Here is a 24,163-nt window from a genome sequence, read left to right as displayed (position 1 = left end):
ACTATAGGTAATTTGACCTGTTTTTGAGACAACAATTAATAACAGCGGAATTAAAGAATTTTTTAACTTTTTAAATTATTTATGTGTAAAAGTGAGATAAAACAAAGATTTTTACAGATAAATTTGGATATAACGAACAACGGTTATAAGCAACTACGTATATAACGAACAAAGCTATTTTTTCCAATGTAATTTTCATTAGTTTTCTTATACACAGCAAACTGTTGAAAACGATAGCGGTAGTAAGTAACAAAAATGTTGTCCTCGCGAGTAGATTTTTCAACGAATTGTTACTACAGTTTTGTATATTTTTTGAATATACGTTAATATGTAATAGAGAGATAAAATGAAGCTTACAATTTGCAGCACCGTTTATAGAAAACCAGGGATATACCGAACAATTTGTCGCCATGTTTTATTTTACTTGCAATGAAATTGTAAACAACAATATTTTTACATTTATTATTTATTTCCTCAAACCAAACTTCCACAATTTAATGGTTTTAGACCCCAAGTATGTTTGGACGAAATGTGTTTCAGACAATTTGGAGTCGATTGAGCAATGTCCGTCCGTCTGTCTGGCTGGCTGGAGCGCACGATAACTCTCGAACAGATCAACCGCTTCGATCCAAAGACTGGCTTTCGTAATATTTTGTGCAAACTTAGTTTAAGTTCGAAAGACTGGCTTTCGTAATATTTTGTGCAAACTTAGTTTAAGTTCGAAGATGGAAGTTCGGAAATGTTCGGAAAATTTGTGCGCACGATAACTCTTCAAGTAAGTAGCCGATTTGACCCATACTTTGCACATCGTGAAATTTCTACTAAACTTAGATGAGGTTCCAAAATGGACTCAATCGGCCCACACCTTCGGGTACGTCCCACTCAAAATTTCGGATAAGTTTAGATTAGGACCTGCTCTCGAAACGCTTTGATTTTTGTTGCAACAACTTGTATTCATTGCCCCCCCATACGACGGTAAAAGTTTCATCAGGGGCAAGTTTATACTTCCTGAGAAAATAGCCTGAAAGATGCAAAAAGCCCCTATAACATCGTGTGTAGTGGATGGAGAGCAAGATAACTCTCGAACGGTTCTGCCGATTCGATCCAAAATTTGGCCTTCATAATATTTTGTCCAAACATAGTTTAAATTCGAAGATAAGCCATATCGATCCACTCCTTCAGGTACCTCCCCCACAAAAGTTCAAAAATGTTCGGAAAAATTGTGAGCACAACAACTCTTGAAGGGAGTGACCGATGTAATCCATACTTTGCACATCCTAATATATCAACCAGATATAGATCAGGTTCTACTATGGACTATATGTGTCTACTCCTTCTGGTACCACTCACACACAATTTCGGATAAGTTCACTTTAAGACCTGCTCTCCAATCACTTTGATTTTTGTTGAAGCGATTTGCATTCGCTACCTCCATTACGACGGTGAACGTTTTTTTCAGGGGCAAGTCCATATTTCTTAGGAAAACAGCCCGAAAGGTGTAAGAAATCCCTATGTCACCATATGTGGCTGTCGGAGAGCACGATAACTCTCGAACTGTTCAACCGATTTGGTCCAACATTTGGTCTTCGTCATATTATATCCAAACTTAGTTTCATGGGACAATACCGGTCCACAACTTCCGGTACTTCTCCCCAATATTTAAAATGCTAGGACGATATCACTTGAATGGGACAACCAATTTGGTCAAAACTTTGGATCTCCTAATGTTTTGTCCAAATTTGGTTTAACTTCTAAAATGGTCCAAATCGGTCCTCCCTAAGGTTCAACATTTGTGTCTTAGTGCAGTTAATTCCTAATCCACATTTTTGTCGGCAAGTTAAAATGTCCAAAAAGGGTCACAAAATTCTGAAGAGACCTTAAATACATTCGATCTGTCCGTAGGTGAAAGTTTCACTTCACATTGGCTAAGGGTGTATATCTGTCGGCAAAGCCGACTGACACTTTTTTACTTGTTTTTTTTTTTCATTTGACGGTTTTCTCCTCTATAGAAGTTTTCATTTCATATTTTCATAGTTGTAATGTTAGTGTCCAATTTCATACGACATTTTATATATTTATTTCTATGTTCGATGTATATTAGGGATATATATTTTTTGAAGAAAAAATTTATTCATCGAAAAAAAAAACGATTTCCCATAAAGACTTCTTCATATCATTGACATGTTACCTCCTCCAAGTCCGAACGACGTGCCGCTCACTAAAACACGGCTTATAGAGGCGGTACAATATTTGTTAATATGTGCGGTAGGTATTTTGTTAAACTTGAAAAGAAAAAACCCTAATAAACGTGTGCTATTTTGTTTTCAAAAACACAAGATTGAAGCAGCTTCTCTTTTTCGATGAATTGCCAGCCACGGCAAACATTTTTGCAAGAATTCTACTTTCTGCGAGAAATTATGCAATTAGTGGAATGGTATGGAAACATTAAAATTGAAAATGTAACGAATGTTCATTCATGTTTTCCAAAATATTCAATCAAATGTGAAAAAATTTAATAATAATTTATAGACATTTCCTTGTTTTGTTTACATTTACCGATGACAGTAACATTACAAACAAAAACAAATTTCTATGTGGTTGTTGTTGAGTTGTATTTGTTGTAGTATTTACTTTACCTTATATTTGTTCTACCGTGGCCCATAGTGAAATTTGACGAAGAATATTTTTGTCTTTAACGTCATCTCCCTAAATTTATTTTTAGTGGGACAGTTTTGAATAAACTCAGATAAAGTCCGACTTTAGAGATTCTTGTCGATTAGATAAGATTTACAGATATAGTGTGTTATGAGACCTATAGTAAAATTTTATGACGAATAATTTTGTGAGAGAAGTCTCCCCTGTCCCGTCTGGGATGTTTGTGGAACAATTATATATTATATATATTTTGTAGGATATATGAATTCTATATGATCGCATTTTAAAAAAATTTTGAAAGATTATCAAAAAAGGACCAAAAAGGCCCTTTTGATGAATCGCATGAGGGTTAAAACTTTTAACCAAAACTTTCCACATACCCTCCTCAGTAAAGCTGACAAAGATACTATATACCTAAAATGCAAGGATTCCAAGATATCTTAACTCGAATATTTCGAAAAAAACTAGAAATGGGCGGAACTTGCCCCGCCTACTTTGGTTACTTTCCTATGTAAACTTTACACGTGTCTCACATTTTTAGCTATACTTTCATAATCTACTCGGGTTTTCCCGAATGAACCGATTTGGTCTAAAATTTGGCCTTCGTAATATTTTTTTCTAAACTTAGTTTAAGTTCGAAGATGAGCCATATCGGTCTACTTTTTCAGGTACCTTCCCCACAAAAGTTCAAAACTCTCGAAGGCCGTAACCGAGTTGGTCCATATTTGGTCATCGTAATATTTTTAAAATCGTAGATGGAGTTAGAATATGGACTATATCGTTCCAGGTAGCCTAAGGACCTCCCCACAAAAGTTAAACATTTTGTTTAAGTGCAGTTTAGAGTCTGCCCAAAGATCGTTTGGAAAATTATAACGATGCCACTTTTTGTGGTCCTGTTTACAGCGATATTATGTTATTCGTGGGCAAGTCCTTGCTTCCTGGCAGTTATACGGTGACCAACTGAAATTAAATGACTGTAGGGCGAGCTTAATCAAAGCACTCCTCATCCCGATAACATATCAGCGCAATGACAAAGTATTGCCCACTCCATGCAAACAGCCGCAAAATCCATACTTGGATACCAGAGACCTCCACCAAGGAATCCATGGTATGATCAGGAGTGTCGTGCTGCTACCGAAGAGAAAAATGCGGCATATAGGGCTACTTTACAATCCGTAGCAACGCGTAGCGCACGAGAGATATCGGGAGAAAAGGAGACAGGAGAAACGTCTTTTCCGCGGGAAAAAGAGGGAGATGGAAAAGCGGGAGTGTGAAAAAATCGAGATGTACAGGAGCCAGAATGAAGTCCGAAAATTCTACCAAAGAGTGAAGCATCCAACTGATGGCTTTGGTACAGGCACCTCCTCCTATAGAGACCAGCAAGGTAATTTGGTAACTGATACAGATAGTGTGCTCAGGATATGGAAAGAGCATTTTTCAAACCTGTTGGTATCCAGCGAAGACGACGAAGATACCACAGATCCAGTGTCAGAAGATGGTATTGAATGTATACCGCCCAGCCAAGATGAGGTAAAGACAGCAATAAACCGGCTGAAGAATAATAAGGCAGCAGGAGCCCATGGCTTACCAACCGAGCTGTTCAAAACCGGAGTCGACACGCTCATAAGGTGTATTCATCAGCTAGTTAGCACCATATGGCAGGAAGAACGCGTACCCGACGTTTGGAACCTGAGCATCCTGTGTCCCGTCCATAAGAAAGGAGATAAGACTGTATGCTCTAACTATTGCCTACAAGATCGTGTCAGAGATATTGTGCGAACGACTAAAGCCTATGGTCAAAGAGATAATTGGGCCACACCAATGCTTTAGACCTGGTATGTCCATCTTTGACCAGATATTTACCCTGCGGCAAATCCTGGAGAAGACCCCCAGAGATGCAGATCGACACCTACCACCTTTTTGTCGATTATAAAGCAGCCTTCGACAGCCCGCTACGTTCAAAGGTATTCCAGGCCATGTCTGAATTTGGTATCCCCGTAAAGCTCATTCGGCTTTGTAAAATGACTCTAACTGACACAAGATCTTCAGTTAAAATAGGAAAGAAGCTCTCCGAAGAGTTTTGTACCAAAAGAGGGTTCAGGCAAGGGGACAACCTTTCGTGTGATCTTTTCAAAAGGTTATACAAGAGGCAAACGTCAAAAGAAGTGGTACAATATACACCAATAGCCACATGTTACTTGCTTATGCTGATGATATAGACATCATGGGACGATCAGTAAAATAAGTAACAGATACCTTTAAGAAGCTCGAAGGAGAATCTGCTAAAGTGGGTCTGGCGGTAAATCGCGGTAAGACTAAGTTGATGGTGTCGACGCGCAATGCGCCTATAGAGTTTGGGCCAACTGTTGACGTTGGTTCCTATAATTTTGAGGTAGCAAAAGACTTCGTCTACCTCAGCACCGCCGTAAACACAACTAACGACATCAGTTGTGAAATAAAAAGAAGAATTGTATTGGCCAACATATGCTACTTTGGCTTAAGTAAGCAGTTTAAAAACAAAGCCACATCTTGTCAAACAAAAATAACGCTTTACAAAAACTGATACTACCCGTGCTGATGTATGGTTCCGAAGACTGGGTACTTGCGCAAGCAGATAAGGCAGTGCTTGGTGTGTTTGAGAGAAAAATTCTTCGAAAGATCTACGGACCAATCTGCGTTGACCGTGAATATCGACGTCGCATGAACCACGAGCTGTATCTGCTATACAACGACATTAATATAGTTAAACGTATTGAGATGCAACGATTGCGTTGGCTAGGCCATATCATAAGAATGAGCGATGATGAACCCGCTAAAAGGGCGTATAAATATTAGCCGCTTGGCGGTGTACGCAGAATTGGCAAGCCAAAGAATATATGGCGCAAACAAGTAGATGAAGAGATGACAAGGCGCGGTATTCCAGAAAGAGAAGCAATAGACAGAGAGAAATGGAGATCTTTTCTTAGTTCGGCCTATAGAACAAATGTTCTGTAATGGGCCAGCTAAGTAAGTAAGTAAGTAAGGGCGAGATATCTATCGAAAAGAAATGACTCCCAAATTCAGATTCACTTCCAAAATGTACTATGCTGATGCATTCCTACAGGTACCTCCACCGCAACTCTTTTGAGCTTCAAATATAGTTTTGTCAGCAAGTTCATACGCCCAAAAAGGGCCAAAAAATCTGAAAACCACCTAATACATAATTAGTGGGGAATAGGATTTCGGTTGCGTAGCCGGTATTCGATTCGATATTGTCAATAGATGAAAGTTTCAATATCTCTGTCGGTAAAAGTGATTGATACTTTTATACTTCTTTTGTTCTACACCACTGTTATACATTGATTAGCTTGGACGTTGAATGCCAGACTCGATTCCCGTAATAGAGAACATCAGTAATTGTCTGCATAATGTTGGCTTACTTTTCCTGAGTATTTACCATCCATGAAAAACTGCTTTAGACACGCCGTCCGAACCCGGGGATAAGAAGGTTGCCTCACTTCTTTAAATCTAATATATAAAAGGCAATGTGTGTATGTTAGTATGTTTTTATGTTTGTATGTTCCGAATAGAATCAAAAACGGCTGAATAGATTTTCTTGAAAATTTCAGATAATGTACTGGGAACACCGGCGGTGAAAATAGGCTATATATTTTTTTGAATGGTCGTCGCGGAAGTGAAATGTCGTGGTCATCCCAAATTATTCAAAAATGTATTATTTCAGATAATATACCTAATTTTAGTAAGCGTGACTACAAAACCGCTATAACACTGGCTTCAATATGTGAGATAACACGGTCAACGCCATATTTTGGAGTACAGTAAAATCCCGATAACTTGAAATGTCACTATATAGAAATTCCGAAAAATCGATTGGGAAATCTTATGAAATTTTGTATGTGGAGTTTTTAGGTCTGAGAAAAGGTAAAACTCTATTTTTTTATCTCGCTAAGTATAGTGACCGGTGGTCCTCCCCACAATTTTTTTAAGAAAACCGCGAAATTCAAGGTACGTTTTAATATATTGCTTACGAATTGTTTGCAATGCTATGGTAATTACAGTCTTCACCCTGAATGGTCGTCGCGGAAGTGAAATATCGCGGTCATCAAAAGCTGTTTTTATACGGCTAAGAGTAGCGACCAGTGGTCCTCCCCCACAATGTTTTTAAGAAAATCTGAATTCTTTGATATTTTTGAACGTATTGTTTAGAGATTGTTTTCCCTGAATGATCGCGGTCATCACAAAGTTTTCAAAAATGTATTATTTCAATTAATTTACATAATTTTAGTAAGCGTGACACAAAAATGATATAAACACTATAAATGATAAAGTGGGATATCGCGGTCGTGAGCTATTTTAATACGGCTAAGTGTAGTGACCGGAGGTTCTCCTTCAAAAAATTTTTTTTTTTTTAAATCTGAAGTCCCTGATATTTTTGAACGTATTGTTTACAGATTGTTTGCAATACGACTGTAATTACTGTCTTGACCCTGAATTGTCTTCGCGGAAATGAAATATCGCGAAAAGTGAAATATCGCGGCCATCACAAAATTTGCAAAGATTTATTATTTCAGATAATATACATAATTTTGTAAGCGTGCCTATAAAACGCTATAAACGCTGAACACTAAACAATAAGTGGGATAGCGCGATAAACTCCACATTTTGGAATGCAGTAAAATCCCGATAACTTGAGATGTCACTAGATCGAAATTCCAGAAAGATCGATTGGAAATCAGACAAAGTTATTGATATACAATACAATATCCTCATTGGAATCAGAATACCGCGATCGTGTTCGATTTTTGGAAATATTATAATTACGGATAAAACCTCAAAATGTGGGAAGTGAAACTTCATAAGCATTGATTTCAATCCTTGGAATAACTAGATAAAGATACATTTTTTAAATACAACAAAATCTCGATAATAACAACTACAATTTATAGAAGTAATTTTTTTATGAATTATATAAATGTTGCCATACATATCCCGAAGGAACATACATTTCGCTGAGGGGTATTTTACCACTATTTCATATAGAGCGCGAAGAAAAAAGGCGTTACGTTCGATCGGGCTGAATGAGGTTAAATCCACCAAAAATAACGAAAATCAGGCGCCACCGTTCTATGGGAGCTATATCAAAACGAGGACGTATACTGAAATTTCCCTGCAAGACTGTTTACGACCCCCAACAGTGGCTATATCTCTGAACTATCGAAAATCGGGAGGTACTGTTTTATGGGAGCTATATCAAAACGTGAACCTATAACTGTTACATACCGAGCGCAAATGAAAAGGCGTGTCTTTCGGTCGATCCGAATATTTATGCTCTCCTCTTTAAAATATATTAAAACCAGATTTCAGCCATTTCGGTGTGATAATGATGTTAAATCCTCAAAAATAGCGAAAATCAGCCGGTACCGTTCTGTGAGAGCTATATCAAAACGTGGACCTATACTGACAATTCACTGCAGTAATAATTACGACCCCAACCGAGACCAACAATCCAATATATAGCAATGTTAATTGACGTGCACCGACCATTATATGTGGGTCACAAAGTGCTTTAAACTGTCGATTTATGGTGAAGGGTATATTAAAAGAGATTTTATATCTTAAATTTGGGGGATACTATTACATGGAATTTATGTCAAAACATTGATTTATATTATGAAGTTTCTATAGGGATGCCTAATTATGGCTGTATCAATACTGGATAGATAACTAAAGTTTACACGGAGAACCCAAACAACGGGCCAGCAACGCGGACCGGGTCAGCTAGTTCCATATAAAATCGGGCTCCACCCAAGAGAAGTTTCCCTTTGGCTCTTAATAAATGATCGAAAAATAGATTTTTGTTTTAAATAAAAGTATTGGAAAAAATTTAAAATATTTGAATCATAATTCACTCTTATTTAAAATTACCCTCATTGACAGCAAAGTACCTCCTATAGAGTAGATTAGGAGGAGGGTACACGAATGGATGTGTGGTGATAATGTATTGTTATAACCTTCTGCATAAAACATTTCAGCTCTTTTTTTGTTGTCTGGCAATTTTGTAATGTTAACTTCATTAAAGTCCCTATTGAAACAAAAAAAAGAAGAAGACTTGTTTTGCAGACGCACAGACTTGACTTCCTTTAGCAGCTGCTGAAATGAATTGAATGAATTCCACCTCTCACTAAAGTTCAATTCATTCATGGTAATGTGATAATAATGAAAAAAAGATGCTACAATGTCTGTGGCACTGAACTTCCGTCCGTCGTTGTGCAGACGCTGTGCAATTTCAAAGTCATCTGGCTAAAAGGATTTGTTTCAGGTTTATTAGCCAAAAAATATTGAAACTTGTTTTGTAAGTTTTTTTTTTTGATTTTTGGCAAAATATTGCCAAAAAAAGTGGTTGACGTTGTTCAGCTAATAATGATGGCTGAACCCTTTTTTGCATTGCTGGTTTATCGATGATACGCAGTATAAAAACCATTGAATGCTGGAACGATTTATACAGTTCTCAATTGTTATTTCCCCTGTAAAGACAATCCAAAACCACAAAAAAAAAACACAACAATGAAAGTCGTAAGTTGGAAATAATACACGAAACTCATCTTTTGATTTCTTGCAAGTAACCATGTGTTGTTTTTATTGCAGTTTGTTTGTTTAGCCGTCATCGCCTTGGCTGGTGCAGCTTTTGCCGAAAATATCGATCGGGATGCTGAAATACGCAGTCTAACCAATGATGCCTCCGATCCTGAGGGTAACTTCCAATATGCCTATGAAACCTCCAATGGCATACAAGTCCAAGCTGTCGGCAATCCGGCTGGTATTAGTGGTTCGGTGAATTATGTCTCACCCGAAGGTGAACACATCAATTTAAGCTACACTGCCGATGAAGAAGGTTATCATCCAAGTGGTGATCATTTGCCCACTCCACCACCAGTACCTGCCTATATTTTGCGTGCCTTGGAATACATTCGCTCCCATCCTCCACCACAATTGAAGGAACAACACTAATGCGTTGCGTTTAGAAAATTTAGAATTATGATCCCTGACTCTGAAGATGTATAGAAAGGACGATTTCCACCCATAGGTACCATCATGAATTTTTCCCTTATCCATTTTTATAAGGCTGTTGATAGATTTATAAACATGACATATACACACACACAAACAAACAATTTCATTGTTGTTTTAGGTTAAGTTGAGCAAATTGTTTAAGTGCAAAAAACAAGTCAAAATAAAATAAACGTTTTTTTACTGAAAAATAAAAATTTAAGAATATTTTTTGGGAGTGACGTAGGGTTATACCATGATCCCGGAGAGAAGGTCATCAAGTAAGTCCAACGGATCTATCTTTTTCTAGGTCTAGGAATGTGACCGTAACAAAGCTACTGGAGTTAGTTAACTAACTTTGGAAGTGCAGTTAGAAAATGTTCAGGGTGTCATTCGTGCATGAACTGCATCTTGTCCAGATATTTTGCAAGGTGTCATCAATCCTTGCCCTATAGAAATTAAGACTACTGCACCATCCTGAAAGTAGTTGAACCAAAACTACTCCGGTTTTTCGTGCTTGACGTTCTTCAGCTGCGACAGATGGGGGATATACTCCGAGGATCACATTCGCACGTTACCTGATTATGATATCTGCAAGTGCATCGCTGTGAATGCTAGTAACATTCTATCTCTCTCTCTGTAGACATGAAGATACTTCCTGACTGAGTGAGGGGTCCTATTCATTAAAGGGTGATTAGGATTACACTCACGCAAATACCGGAGTAAGTAATGCAACGGAAGCATTGTGTTGCGGTATTCGAAGAATCTTCGATTTATCGTGCAGGTGGACCAGATGACATTCTGATGGGTTTGAATACTATTGTATCGCAGTGCACTTACCACAGAACGATCTTTCGCATTATACGTGGTGAACGATAATTCTTCACCTGCATCTAGGGACTGCAAGACCTTCTTTCTACTTCTCAGTTCTTTGTACATAGCTGTGGCATGAACCGAGGACGTAAACATAATGTCGAATGTAACCCCAAGAGTCATGGGGTAGTTAGCAGTCGGAGTTCTGTTACCATTGACCAGGACACTCAGTTCAGTGATCATCTCCGCCGTCCATGTAATGAACGCAGTGGGCATAGATATAGTGGGGAATATTTGCTCATTTTTCGCGCGGAAAAAGGTTATAAAATTGGCTAAATAAGAGTTCAGCCTATCACAAAAGACATTTGGGAAGGTACCCGAAAACAAGATCGTACAATCATCCGCATGCGTTACGATTTCAATGCCGTCTGAAATGTACAGGTTAAACATTTCCGGAGAGGTTAAACATTTCCGGAGGTCATGAAAGGTAAAGGTTAAACATTTCCGGGGATATCACACCACCTTGGGAAACACCCTGCAGGGTGAAACATGTTTCACTAGACTCCTTGAATTCCACCTAAGATTGGCTTAAACACATATACTTGATTAACCAACGTTTCAAACATGTTCGGAGGGTAGCATCAAATACGTTTAATAAGTCGAACGCCACCAACATTGTCCTATTCCACGGCTTTTCTCGTTCAGTTCTCGACTGATATGTATGAAGATGACGGTTAGCGTTATTGTAGGGCTTTCTTCCTACAAAGTCCATGCGTCCATTCTTATGATCAGCAAGTGGGTAGGTATTTTCACGCTGTGGAGGAATAAAGCCTCAAAAGTCTTTGCTATGGGTGACAAAAGCAAAATCGGTCTGAACGATTCAGCTATGCTGGCCTCTTTTCTGCGCTTCAGTAACGGGAACGCCATACTCATTTTCTAGACTACGAGCACAATGTTGGTGGCTAGTCTCGTCTCTTCAAGTTTTCAGTATTACAACGGAGATACCGTTAGGGCCTAAGGCATTGGCGGTTTTTGTATTCCTCATGGGAGCGCGACAAATTGTCGATTAAAAGAACTTGCGAACCTATTGCGATAAGTCAGCGTAACGTCGGCAAACATGGTATAGGTCCTTTTTTCCTTCCACACAGGGTTCGAAAGTGTGGTAACCGTTACCCCCAATTCAATTATTCCGAACATCAGAAGCGTGGTGCAGTTTTCTGATGGGGTGATTGACAAAATTTCCTTTTGCAATTAATTAGTGGCGATGAAGTCGGGATTTTGTCTGCCCATTATAAGATATCATTTGTCAGTCCAGGTGACACGATGGTTATGTCTGGTGAGCTGTGGCATTCCCCGCTTGTTCTGGTAGCCACATCCAGTGCAAACCGTTCAGCTATCAATCTCCTCAGCCAGTGCTATACCCCTAGGACGGAATGCCTCAACTCGTGATGGGTCTTCGAAGGCCAACTTCCAAAAGCGTGCTATTTACCTGGTTTACAGCAATTAATAGGTGGATAAGCCTGGATTCAGCAGACTGGAGCTTCAGGAAAGCTAGTCACCACCTTCACTTCTGATGCGATCCTTCCTCAGTACGCTGTAACCTTTATAACGCTGTAAACTGTATTTGTTGTTATTGTAAGAGTTCGGTGAACTCGAGGGTTCTCCCCTGTAACGACGAATGTCGCTACGCTCGTTTCCGTCTACACCATTTGTTTATGTTATGTTTATTTCCAAACTGATTTAACCACCCCTCATATTTGTTTACTAAAGCAGTTCAAGTGTTAACCGTGAAGTCCACTGACCGATCGACTCAAGGCCACGATCGGTCTGGTAATAGGTGATACCTATGATTATAGTAATACGTGACACCTATCATCACGGTTACCCCTACCAAGAAATGCAACTCTTGCAACTCCCTCGCGTATTCTTGCCCAGGTTCCTTGGAGTGTTCGTAACTCTTGCAACTCCCTCGCGTATTCTTGCCCAGGTTCTTTGGAGTGTTCGTAACTCTTGCAACTCCCTCGCGTATTCTTGCCCAGGTTCCTTGGAGTGTTCGTAACTCTTGCAACTCCCTCGCGTATTCTTGCCCAGGTTCTTTGGAGTGTTCGTAACTCTTGGAACTCCATCGCGTATTCTTGTCCAGATTCCTTGAAGTGTTCGCAACTCTTGGAACTCCCTCGCGTATTCTTGCCAAGACTCCTTGAAGTGTTCGCAACTCTTGGAACCCCTTCGCGTATCCTTGTCCAGACTCCTTGAACTGTCCGAAACTCTTCGCGTAACCTTTTCAGATTCCATGAAGTGTTCGCAACTCGTGGAACTTCCCTTAGCGTATCTCTGCCCGAATTCCTTGAGGTATCTGCAACTCTTGAGTCCTCTCTTCCGCGTACACTCGTCCAGTCCAGGTCTACCATTTAGCCCATATTTTCGCGGTAACTTGTCTGGAGGAGGACCTGGACGGTGGGCGAACTTATCCAGGTCACCCAACAGGCCGGAATAGACGGAGAACTTATCCAGGTCTCCCATACAGCCTATATCCGGAATCTACTCTTGTCTCTCGTCGAGACTGGCCCGCCAACGACGGGCGGAAAGGTGAACTTATCCAGGTCACCCCGAACGGGCGATCGGAACTCTAAACTTTGTATATCCTTAATCATTTGTACTTGTGTACTCCTTAAAAGAAAACGAAGTAATGAAACACAGTGTGATTAAAAACCAACAAGAAAGCCGTGTTATGACTTTCTCGGTCTTTTCACTTACAAATTTCTTCGGCAGACTCTGGACCCCCGCGAGCTATCCCAGCAACTGGAGGGAACTTGTCGTTACACCCCTTTAGAAAAACCTATCGGTTGCTACATCTTTCGCTCTGGCACAGTGCTCTTGAAACAATTTAAAATGGAAGGTGCTTACACCTCGGAAGTTTTTGCGGATTCTGAAACTACAATGTTTATAGATGAGAAAAATCAAAAAACAACAAAATCGCCGGAGCGCTTTTTAAATAAATCGCGATTTAAGTTGACATTTTTAGGGGTTGTTTAAGTTTTTGCAATTTTGCTTAGAAACCGCAAGTCTTATCAAAATGGGGCTGAAGAAAATGTTGTAGCTCTGAAAATTCTCTATAAGATTGACCTTTATGGTATTCTCATCGGTTTTACCATTTTTGAGATATAGAAGTTCAAATTGGGACAATTCAAATTCAATTCAATTCTGTATCGCCCCCTTATAAAACAATGTCATGACTGCAAATTCCCAACTTAAACTTATATATCTAAAAACAGTCCAGTCTTGTAGAGAATTTTCACAGCTTTAAGATTTTCTCAGGTCCCATATCGATAAGACTTACCGTATTCAAGCAAAATCGTGAAACCCTAACAAAAAAACCTAAAAATGTAAACTGAACTTCTTTATCTCAAAAATGGTACAGGCTGGGAATAAATGATAAACGTCACTCCTCTAGAGAATTTTCACAGCTACAACATTTTCTTTAGCTCCATTTCGATTGGACCTGCGGTTTCCAAGCAAAATTATGAAAACCTAAAAAATACCTAAAAATGTGAATTTTGACCGTGATTTATTTAAAAATCCCTTCAGCGATTTTTTCTTGTTTTTGGATTTTTCTCATCTGGGAACACTGCTGTTTCAGAATTCACAAAAACTTTCCCTGTTTAAGCGGTTTTCATCAAAAGTTAGTTAAGGCGCACTGGCATTGTTCTATAAGGGGGCGATACAGACGGTGCATTGTCCCAATTTGAACTTCTATATCTCAAAAATGGTAAGAACTACGAAAATACTATAAAGGTCTATCTTGTAGAGAATTTTCATAGCTGCAACATTTTTTTTAGTCCTATTTTGATAGGACTTTCGGTTTCTAAGCAAAATCGTGAAAACCTAAACAACCCGCAAAAATTTCAACTTAAATCGCGATTTATTTAAAAAGCACTCCGGCGATTTTTTTTGTTTTTTTTTTATTTTTCTCATCTATGAACACTGTAGTTTCGGAATCTGCAAAAACTTTCAAGGTGTAAACACCTTCCATTTAAAATTGTTTCAAGAGCACCGTGCTGGTTGTCCCGGAGCGTACATTCAACATACCACCATTTGTTGTAGAGCTGAATTTATTGCACCGCCGCGAATATGATATTCTTCCGACTTATGAAGTCTACTATTTCATCGGTCTTACCTTGGGGTCCATTGCAATTATTATGCAAAAAGTATGAATTTAGTAAAGGTTGGAACAGCAACGACCGGTGTTAAGTGCTGCGTATTGTTAACGTTGTGGGGGATAACGGGGGAGTCCCGTATTCTGATGATAAATACGACGACTCACTGGGGGCTGTGCCAACACAGCATGTAGCAACATAATCCTTCACATGGACGTGTGCAGAGCTCGATATTTATTGCATCTCAGCAAAGTTTTGTGATGAAGGATGTGGATGTGATAACGCGAGCAGATCCAAATTGGTCGTAGGTTTTCCTACGTCCCGGCACGGATTAAAAGGAAGCAGTAGCAGACATTCCGTGACGTGCTGCTCCAAAAAAAGAAACAAGTAAGAACGGCGTTAAGATCTCCCCGGAATACAACGAATAATAAATACCAAATTTCAGTCACTTCGCTGGGATATTGCGGCTAAAACCCTGAAAATTCCGAAAATCGGGAGGTACTGTTCTAGGGGGCTATATGAACCCGTTGAGATATACCGACAAGTTTCAGGTGGTAAGTTTTATAGCCCCAACGAAGACTAATTACCAATTTGTAGGCATTTCGGTGAGATTTAAATGCCACAACCTTTGAAATACCGAAAATCCGGGGGGCTTTAAGAACGACGTTAAGTTCAGCCGGGCCTATACCGAGAAAATAGGTGGAAGACAACGAACAACAAATACCAAATTTCAGTAATTTTGGTAGGATATTGAGGCCACAACCTTGAAAATACAGGAAATCGGAAGGTCACTTTGTATGGGTGCTATATGAAGACGTGGACCTATACCGTCAAGTTTAGAGTTGAAGGTTTTATGCCCCAACGAAGACTATATATAAAATTTCAGCTATTTCGATTGGTTGTTGAGGCCGTAACCTTCAAAATACCGAAAACCGGTAGGTACCGTTCTATGGGAGCTCTTTGAAAACGTGGACCTTCACCAACAAATTTCAGATGGAATGTTTTATACCCCTAAAGGAAAATAGTTACCAATTTTCAGCCATTTCGTTGAAATATTGAGGCCACAACCATCAAAATACCGAAAATTGGGAGGTACCGTTCTATGGGGACTATACCAAAACGTGGACCGATATAGCCAATTATAAATACGGAACATCCAAGGAGTAGTATAGGGTGTTTTTTAAGATAGATAGAACTTTAAATTGTAAAAAGTAACACAAAAAATAAAATTTTGATGAAACTTTTTTTTATTTGTTTCAGTATACTCTGACAAATCATCATGAATAGACTCACGCTTGAACAACGCTACGAAATTATCCAAATTTATTTTGAAAATCAGTTGTCGATTCGCGCAACTTATAGACGACTTCGTCATTTGTATGGCGTACATAATCGTCCATCTGAACAAGCCATTCGTCGAACTGTGGATAGCAAAATTGCCGCATATGGAGTGAGACCAATCCACAAGAGACCCTACAGACTCCATTACATCCAGAAAAATGCACCGTATGGTGCGGTTTTCACGCTGGTGGCATCATCGGACCTTATTTCTTCAAAAATGAGGCCGGAGCTCGCGTTACGGTCAATGGAGATCGTTACCGCACCATGATCAATGATTTTTTGTTTGAAAATATGGATGACATTGATCCGGAGGAGATGTGGTTTCAACAGGATGGCGCTACGTGCCATACGGCGAACGCAACCATCAAAGTCACTGGTTTTTGCTGATAAACCAGCAACAATTGATGCCTTGGAGGCCAGCATTGTTCGTGTTATTCGTGACATACGGCCAGCAGTGCTCGAAAAAGTGGCCAAAAATTGGACGTCCAGAAGGCACTTCGTCAAGAACAGCCGCGGTGCCCATATGCCCGAAATCATTTTCAAATGTTAATGTCACGTATTGATCTTTCGAATAAAAAAAAAACTTTTTATTACAATTTAATTTTTTGTGTTATTTTTTACAATTTCAAGTTCTATCGGTCTTAAAAAAACACCCTTTAGAAAATTTTATACCAAATTACAAAGCTCTATCTTAAAATGTCTCCTTTGTCCCGCCTGGGATGTTTGTTGAACAATTATTTATTATGTTAAAAATTGCGATCTGTGGCATGATTTCAACAGGCAGCCGGACGGACGGACATGGCTATTTCGACTTAGAATTTTATGCTGATCAAGAATATATACACACAGAAAAACAAGTAAAAAAAGTATCTGTCGGCTTTCCCGACAGAGATATACCCTCAGCCTATGTGAATTGGAACTTTCATCTACGGACAGATCGAATGTATTTTGGGTCTTTTCAGAATTTTGTGGCACTTTTTGGACATTTTAACTTGCCGATTAGGATTAAAGTTCAAAAGTTTTGCGAAGGAGGGAATGGACCGACATAGTGCATTACGGAAGTGGATCTTATTTTGAGAGAATCCCAGATTTTCACTACTTTTACCGTTATAAAAAAATAAAACGAAGTGATGCAAACGAACTAAAGGCATTGTCATTGTCCATGGATCCCAACACGATATAATTTTGCATCAGAACGCTTGAATATTTTACTGGTCAACTTTTGTAGCACAGTGCCATTTATCGAAATTTTTCGAAAAGTTTGCACCTTCTCAAGGCCAAAACTGCCTGAAGGAGCGTTCCAATGCTTTTGCGATGTATTAAAGAGTTCTTAACTACTGTCTTGGCTACAATTGTTGCCCTTGTGTTCGATCGAAAATCTCAATGGTTTGGCTGTTATATGCCAAAATGTCCAAAAAACGTGGATAAAAAAACTTAAAGTCAAAATCGGGAGGCTCGCTTTTCACGATAGACCTACGGTCTAGTAGACTTTTTTGCTCAGTTCAATCCCAGGAATAAGAAACGCGAAGGGCCCATTAAGGTTTTCAAATCGCCCCGGCCTAATACATATGTATGTATATGAAAATGTATTGATGTAATTATCAATATTAAATAAGATTTCTTCCTTGTCCAATAAAATATTTCCATTCATCTGTTTGATTCAATTATAAAATGTATTGGACATTTAATTTCCTATAAAGAGCAATTTCTTTAAGAAAAGACAAAACACTCATTTATTCATTCCCTTTACCGTCTTTAATCAACGTTTGTCTCTAGAACACTGAAGAAAAAAATTAATAGATTTTTTTTCCTCTTCGCTTCCTACGTTGATTAACAACAACAAAGCACGAAGCACACGTGTTTTACGCATACACATCACAAAACTTCTGCGTCTCCTATAACACAATACACACAGCTCTTTATTATAAACGTGCATTCCGCAGCCACGAGAGCCCTGTTGTTGCTCTCTTTGACGAACATCCTCTCTCCACCCATGAAAAATATGTTCTAACATAAGAAATATGTTGGTACCCAAACATATAAAATTGAGATATGTTACAAAATGTTGCAAAACAAATTATGTTTGGATCCAAACATATATTTGTTTGCAATCACTCCCAAACAAATATTTTTTTGGATCAAAACATATTTCTAACATATATTTTTGTGCGTGTAACTCCGCCTGGTTATGTGCCATGTGCACCTAGCTTGCCGGTACCAAGGCCGGATAAAGGAGGAGGGAAAACCGAGACCCCCAACCGGCTGTCAGCGTCTTGGGAAGTAGGATCTGAAACATCGGTTTTATATGGGTCCCTCGCCCTCAAGAAGGTTGAGCTTTGGGCTAATAATCCAATCTCATAAAAAAGTATATTAATGAAACGTCAAGAAGTGAAATAACAACCCCCTCTACGTCGACAACCTATGGCTTCAAACAACGGATTATGATTGATACATGGAACGTGCGAACTCTCTCTGAAACTTCTAGACTCAACCAAGTACGCAACGAGATGACAACATACAATATAGATATACTTGGCCTTAGTGAGGTGAGATGGCAAAAGCGTGGAGAAATGTGTACGGCATCCGGTCACAAATTTATTTTCTCTGGCAATGAAAACTCGAGAATTAACGGCGTTGGTCTTTTAGTATCACCAAAAGCAAGTAGCACACAGCTATTTCTGAGCGTATAATATCTGCACGGTTCAGATCTAAATTTCGAAACATCACGGCTGTACAATGCTACCCACCCACGGAACCAGATGATGAAGAAGCAAAATCATGCTTCTATGAACAATTTGAAGCCCATCTCTGTTCAATACACAGTGGTGACATTAAAATCCTGATTGGTGACTTCAATGCTAAAGTCGGCGGCACCAAATTCATCCACAAATACACGTGGGAATCCCCTGATCATCGTACTCGCAACCAGATTGACCATATAATAATTAGTAAATTATTCCTTGGTTGTCTATTGGATGTGAAGACACGCAGAGTTGCTGATATTGATAGCGACCACAACCTGTTAATTGCCAGCTTCAAACTGCGTCCCGCTGCGATGCACACCAAAAAGAAAACTCCCAAGTACAATACCTACAAGCTCCAGGTCAACAATGTTGCCAGGCAATATAAGAACTACATCAGGGATGCCAATTGTTCTGAGGCAAAAATCGCTACAGCCTCATACGTACCATAGGTTTGTAGTGATTTTTACTTTGAAACAGTCGACATTTCTGCTTAAACATTGGTTTTTTGTACGTCAAAAATCACCACAAGTAGTGGGAAAACCACCAACTTGGAGCCCCTGAACTACATAGCGGACCAGCTGAACACACATGCACACACTTCTTGGTCCACCATTCAAAACACCTGCCATCATAGTGCAGCGCATATTTTTGGCATTCAGAAAAGAACCCACAAGCCGTGGATTTCCGACGAAACTCTTCGAGAAATAGTCAAGAGGAAGAGATTAAAAAAATAAATTAAACCACTCTAAAACAACAGAGAGCAAAAGCAGAATATCGGCAGTCGGCTTCAAGCTAAACTCCTTGACCTGGCCTGAGGGCCGGCGCTCTACAAGAAGAGATATTTCTACTGCAGTCCCTACATACTCGGAGGTGTTGAGTGCGTTATCGAAACTAAAAAGTTCAAAATCCCCTAGCCCGGACAATATCCCGGCTGAGCTTTTAAAATACGGCGGTGAACCTGTTGCTGAAGCCCTTACTCCTATAATAAGAGAACAGTGGGAGCAAGAGACCATACCAGAATGCTGGAAGGAAGGCATCGTAGTTACCATACCGAAAAAGGGTGATCTTAGGATATGCAATAATTGCCGAGGCATAACTCTACATGACGTGATAAATAAACTTTTGTCAACCATCATTCTTCAGCGAATATCCCCAGTAGTCGAAACCATCCTTCGTAAAGAGCAAGCAGGATTTAGACCGGGGAGATCATGTGTGGACAATATAAACACTGTTCGAATCCTAATAGAGCAGTCTATTGTATATAACAGTAGTCTCTATCTCCTGTTTGTTTACTTTAAACGCGCATTTGATACTGTGTCCCGATCTGCTTCGTGGGATGCGCTGAATATAAAAAGGATTCCTCAGAAAATTATACGCCTGATGTTAGACCAATACAGTGGTGAAAAATGCAGAGTTTGCTGCAAAGGACAACCCTTTGAGACCTTTTCTGGCGTTAAACAGGGCTGTGTATTATCCCCCACATTATTTTTACTTCTCCTGGATTGCGTGCTGCAGGAAACAAATAAGGAGGCGCCATATGATATACACTGGAACATGAATGAGCTGCTTTATGACATCGATTACGCTGACGATATCTGCCTGTTTGCGCACCGTTTTGAAGATATAGAGAAAAAATTATACGGCCTCTCAAATAACGCCAACAAAGTGGGACTGAAAATTAACGCAAAGAAAACTAAGCTAACGCGAATTGGTACTAACAACACAACAACACTAACCTATGGAGAACAGATTATCCAGGATGTCGCAGTCTTCTCCTATTTGGGAAGTACTATTTGCAAATAAGGTGAATCCCATGAAGATATAACGGACCGTATTAATAAAGCCCACAATGCGTTTTACTCCTTGCACAGAATTTGGCGGTCAAACAACATCTCAACCAAACGAAACTCAAAATCTTCGACTGCAGTGTAAAATCGGTGCTATTGTATGGCTGCACCACCTGGAGCTCCACCCAAAATTTCAGAAAGAGACTGCAAAAATTTAATAATAAATGCTTAAAGCAAATCCTTCGCATATTCTGACCAAATTGGGTAACAAATACCCAGCTACTTACACTAGCAAACGGCATGCCCATCGAAAATGATATCTGTAGGCGCAAGTGGCAATGGATTGGCCATATACTGAGAAGACCACCCAACGACATAGGCAGGCAAGCACTTGAATGGAATGCCCAGGGACACAGAAAAACTGGCAGGCCTAGAAACATATGGGTTCGTATGGTTAGAAACGAATGTCAATCTCGTAACATGACATCGACATCTATAGATTTAAAAGATGAATCAACAAATTCACTGTCCTCTTTACAGTCACCCTTTTGGGATATTCACTGAACTAGGGAACGACACTTAAAAAAATTGACCACATGTAGAGAACGTTTTTAAGCTGTACTAACCTGAACTAAAATTCAGCATATTTATTAAATTTTATAATTATTGTAAAGTATTTAAAATATCTACATCATTTCGTTGACAATATATTCTCAATGTATACTCCTTCTTATTATTTCATTCGTTTCTGCATCCTTTTCTTATTGCGACCATATTTTCTCTTTGGTTTTATATTTTCCTTTATCAATTTCATGCCACGATTTTCTGAATTCGGATGCGCCTTAATGTATTCCAATGAACGTAGGATGTAATCGGGCGTGGGTGGTGGTGTTGGTAAATGTTTGCCCACAGGATGAAAGCCATTTTCGTCGGCGGTGTATTTCAACTCAATGAGACGACCTTCAGGTGATACATAATTGACCTCACCCGTAACACCAACTGGATTGCCCGCCTCCTGCACTTGAATTCGATTTGAAGTTTCAAAGGCATAATAATAATTTCCTTTTCTATCGGGTCTTTTGTATTTCGATCGTAAGATGCGGGCCCGCCGATCGATAAGACGGCCCATAGAGAGGGGGATTAGGGCCAGTAGAACGAAGAACATTGACTGAAATTCAAAATGAAAAAAATTTGAATTATGAAAAATATTTTTTTTATAGAAGTTTGCTTACTAACCAATTTCATTGCATGCAAAATGTAATACAGCTGAGAGTTAATTCGAATGATAACTGATGGAACCTTTGCAGAGTGTTGCACTTTTTATATTTTATTTTTAATTTCAATTTCACTATGTGTGTTTTACTAAAATATATATGTATTTCGTTGATGCAAACTAAACGTCTTAAGTGTTTTTTATTATTTTCTTTAGAATGTATTTGAAAACTAAAATTTCATTAATACAAACTATCCACATGAGAAGTTATTGCATTTTTTCGTTGGAAAATAATGAATATCAGCCATTAAACATCTTCACACATTTTCTACTAAAAATTATTGTGGAATATTTACTTTCAAAATATATTTATGACCCATTTAAATGTAAAATATATTCGCTTTTCAGTGTATGAAGAAAATATGATTTATGTAGACAACATTTTATAATGTTTCGTTCTTTGAAAAAATAGCGAATAAATAATATCAGATATATAAATTGATATAAATTGTGTGTGAATAGCCCGCCCATAATTCGTACAACTCGATTTATAATTATTGATAGACATTTAGACAAATAAATGTTTAATATTATGTTGAATATTTTGATAAATCTATTTCAACTAAAAATTACATCAAGGAAATATATCAATAATGTTGGGTTTCAGTTGCTTACGTGTCAGAAATTTTAGTGCAATAAATGCTTCCAAAATTTATGAAAGTACAATAAACTCGTAGATTTTTTTCTAAAGATTTTTGTGAGTTTTTTGTATATGGAGATGTAGAATCATTATGTTTATTCAATATTGAATTCGGAAGTGTAGCAATTTAAAAAATCTGGTAAAGGTGTTTCGGAAAATTTGGTCTATTCGCTTGAGAACATCAACATCATGTACCCCGCTGTGAAAGAATTAAGGGTCAAATTAATGGCGACACCTGACAGACTGAAAATAGTGACCCAACGGTTTGAAGAAAGAATTATTAAGAAAATCAATGAGAGACTCGAATGCAGCATCCTAAATTTTTACTCTTCTAACCGGAATGTCCGGAGATTATAATGCCCTACACCACACTGTGGTAAGAGGTATTATGTCTTTATGCATTTGTATGGAACATACAAAAGGAAGCGAGATAGATCCATAGTTCTTTTTAGTGACATACAGAGAATCACATTCACTGTGCCCTTGAACCAAATTTAAATGGAAGGTGCTTACACCTGGGAAGTTTTTGCGGATTCTGAAACTACAATGTTCATAGATGATCGTCCGAGCGCTTTGTAAATAAATCGCGATTCAAGTTGACATTTTTAAGGGTTTTAAAGGTTTTCACGATTTTCAAAACGTCGATCTATACCGACAAATTTCTGACGGAAAGTTTTTAGGCTCAAAGAAGACTAAATACCAAATTTCCTATATTTCGGTAAGAGAATGTAGCTAAAACTTAAAAAAAAAACCGAAAATCAAGAAGTACGCTTCTATGGGGATGTAGGAAGACGTGGACCTATACTGATAATACTCTTCTGGAATATTTTATAACTTTTGGAAGACGAAATAACGAATTTCAGCCATTTCGGTTGGGTATTGACGTCACAATCTTCAGTATTACGAAAATCGGGAGGTACCGTTCTATGGGGGCTATATCGAAACGTGGACCTATACCGACGAATTTTAGTCAGAAATGGAGCAATATGAAAGCGTGGACCAGTACAGACATACATATTTCATATTTCATATTTTATATCACATTGAAGACTAATTACCAAATTTCAGCCATTTTGGTGGAATATTGAAGACACAGCCTTCAAAATACGAAAAATCGAGAGGTACCTTCCCATGGGGGCTATATGAAGGCGTGGACCAATACCGACAAATTTAAAGGGGAAGTTTGAGTACCCCCAACCAAATTTCAGCCATTTCGGTGGAATATTGAAGACACAACCTTCAAAATACGAAAAATCGGGAGGTACCTTTCCATGGGGGCTATGTTAAGGCGTGGACCTATACCGACAAATTTAAAGAGGAAGTTTGAGTACCCCCAACGAAGTCTAAATACCAAATTTCAGCCATTTCGGAGGAATATTGAGGCCACAACGTTCAAAATACCGAAAATCCGGAGGTACCGTTCTATGGGGGCTATATGAAGGCATGGACCGATACCGACAAAGTTCTGGGGGAAAGTTGTATACCACCAATGTAGACTAAGTACCAAATTTTAGCCATTTCGGTGTGATAATGAAGCTAAAACCTTCAAACTACCGAAAATCGGGAGGTACCGTTCTATGAAGGTGTGAACCGATACCGACAAAATTCTGGGGGAAAGTTTTATACCCCTAGAGAGGACTACGTAGTAAATTTCAGCCATTTTGGAAGGATAATGAAGCTAAAACCTTAAAAATACCGAAAATCGG

General features: G+C 38.8%; 2 protein-coding genes across 2 annotated transcripts; one reads left to right on the top strand and one right to left on the bottom strand.

Annotated features, from left to right (window-relative positions):
- Window positions 1-9,219: 9,219 nt before the first annotated feature.
- On the top strand, window positions 9,220-9,789 carry LOC141402928 (pupal cuticle protein Edg-78E-like). Its single transcript, XM_073985054.1, has 2 exons — window positions 9,220-9,228; window positions 9,301-9,789. The coding sequence occupies exons 1-2, from the start codon at window positions 9,220-9,222 to the stop codon at window positions 9,661-9,663; spliced, it is 372 nt and encodes a 123-aa protein (XP_073841155.1). The 3' UTR covers window positions 9,664-9,789.
- Window positions 9,790-21,277: 11,488 nt separating this feature from the next.
- Window positions 21,278-21,789, bottom strand: LOC141402927 (pupal cuticle protein Edg-78E-like). Its single transcript, XM_073985053.1, has 2 exons — window positions 21,781-21,789; window positions 21,278-21,712 (listed from the first exon to the last, which is right to left on the bottom strand). Exons 1-2 carry the CDS (start codon window positions 21,787-21,789, stop codon window positions 21,278-21,280), a joined length of 444 nt encoding a protein of 147 aa, XP_073841154.1.
- Between the last annotated feature and the right edge of the window lie 2,374 nt (window positions 21,790-24,163).

The sequence above is a fragment of the Musca autumnalis genome, unplaced genomic scaffold (genome assembly GCF_047663935.1).
Source record: "Musca autumnalis isolate F117 unplaced genomic scaffold, ASM4766393v1 scaffold_4, whole genome shotgun sequence".
Lineage (NCBI taxonomy): Eukaryota > Metazoa > Arthropoda > Insecta > Diptera > Muscidae > Musca > Musca autumnalis.
The sequence above is the reverse complement of the archived record's forward strand: the minus strand, read 5'-3'. Positions and strand labels throughout refer to the sequence as shown.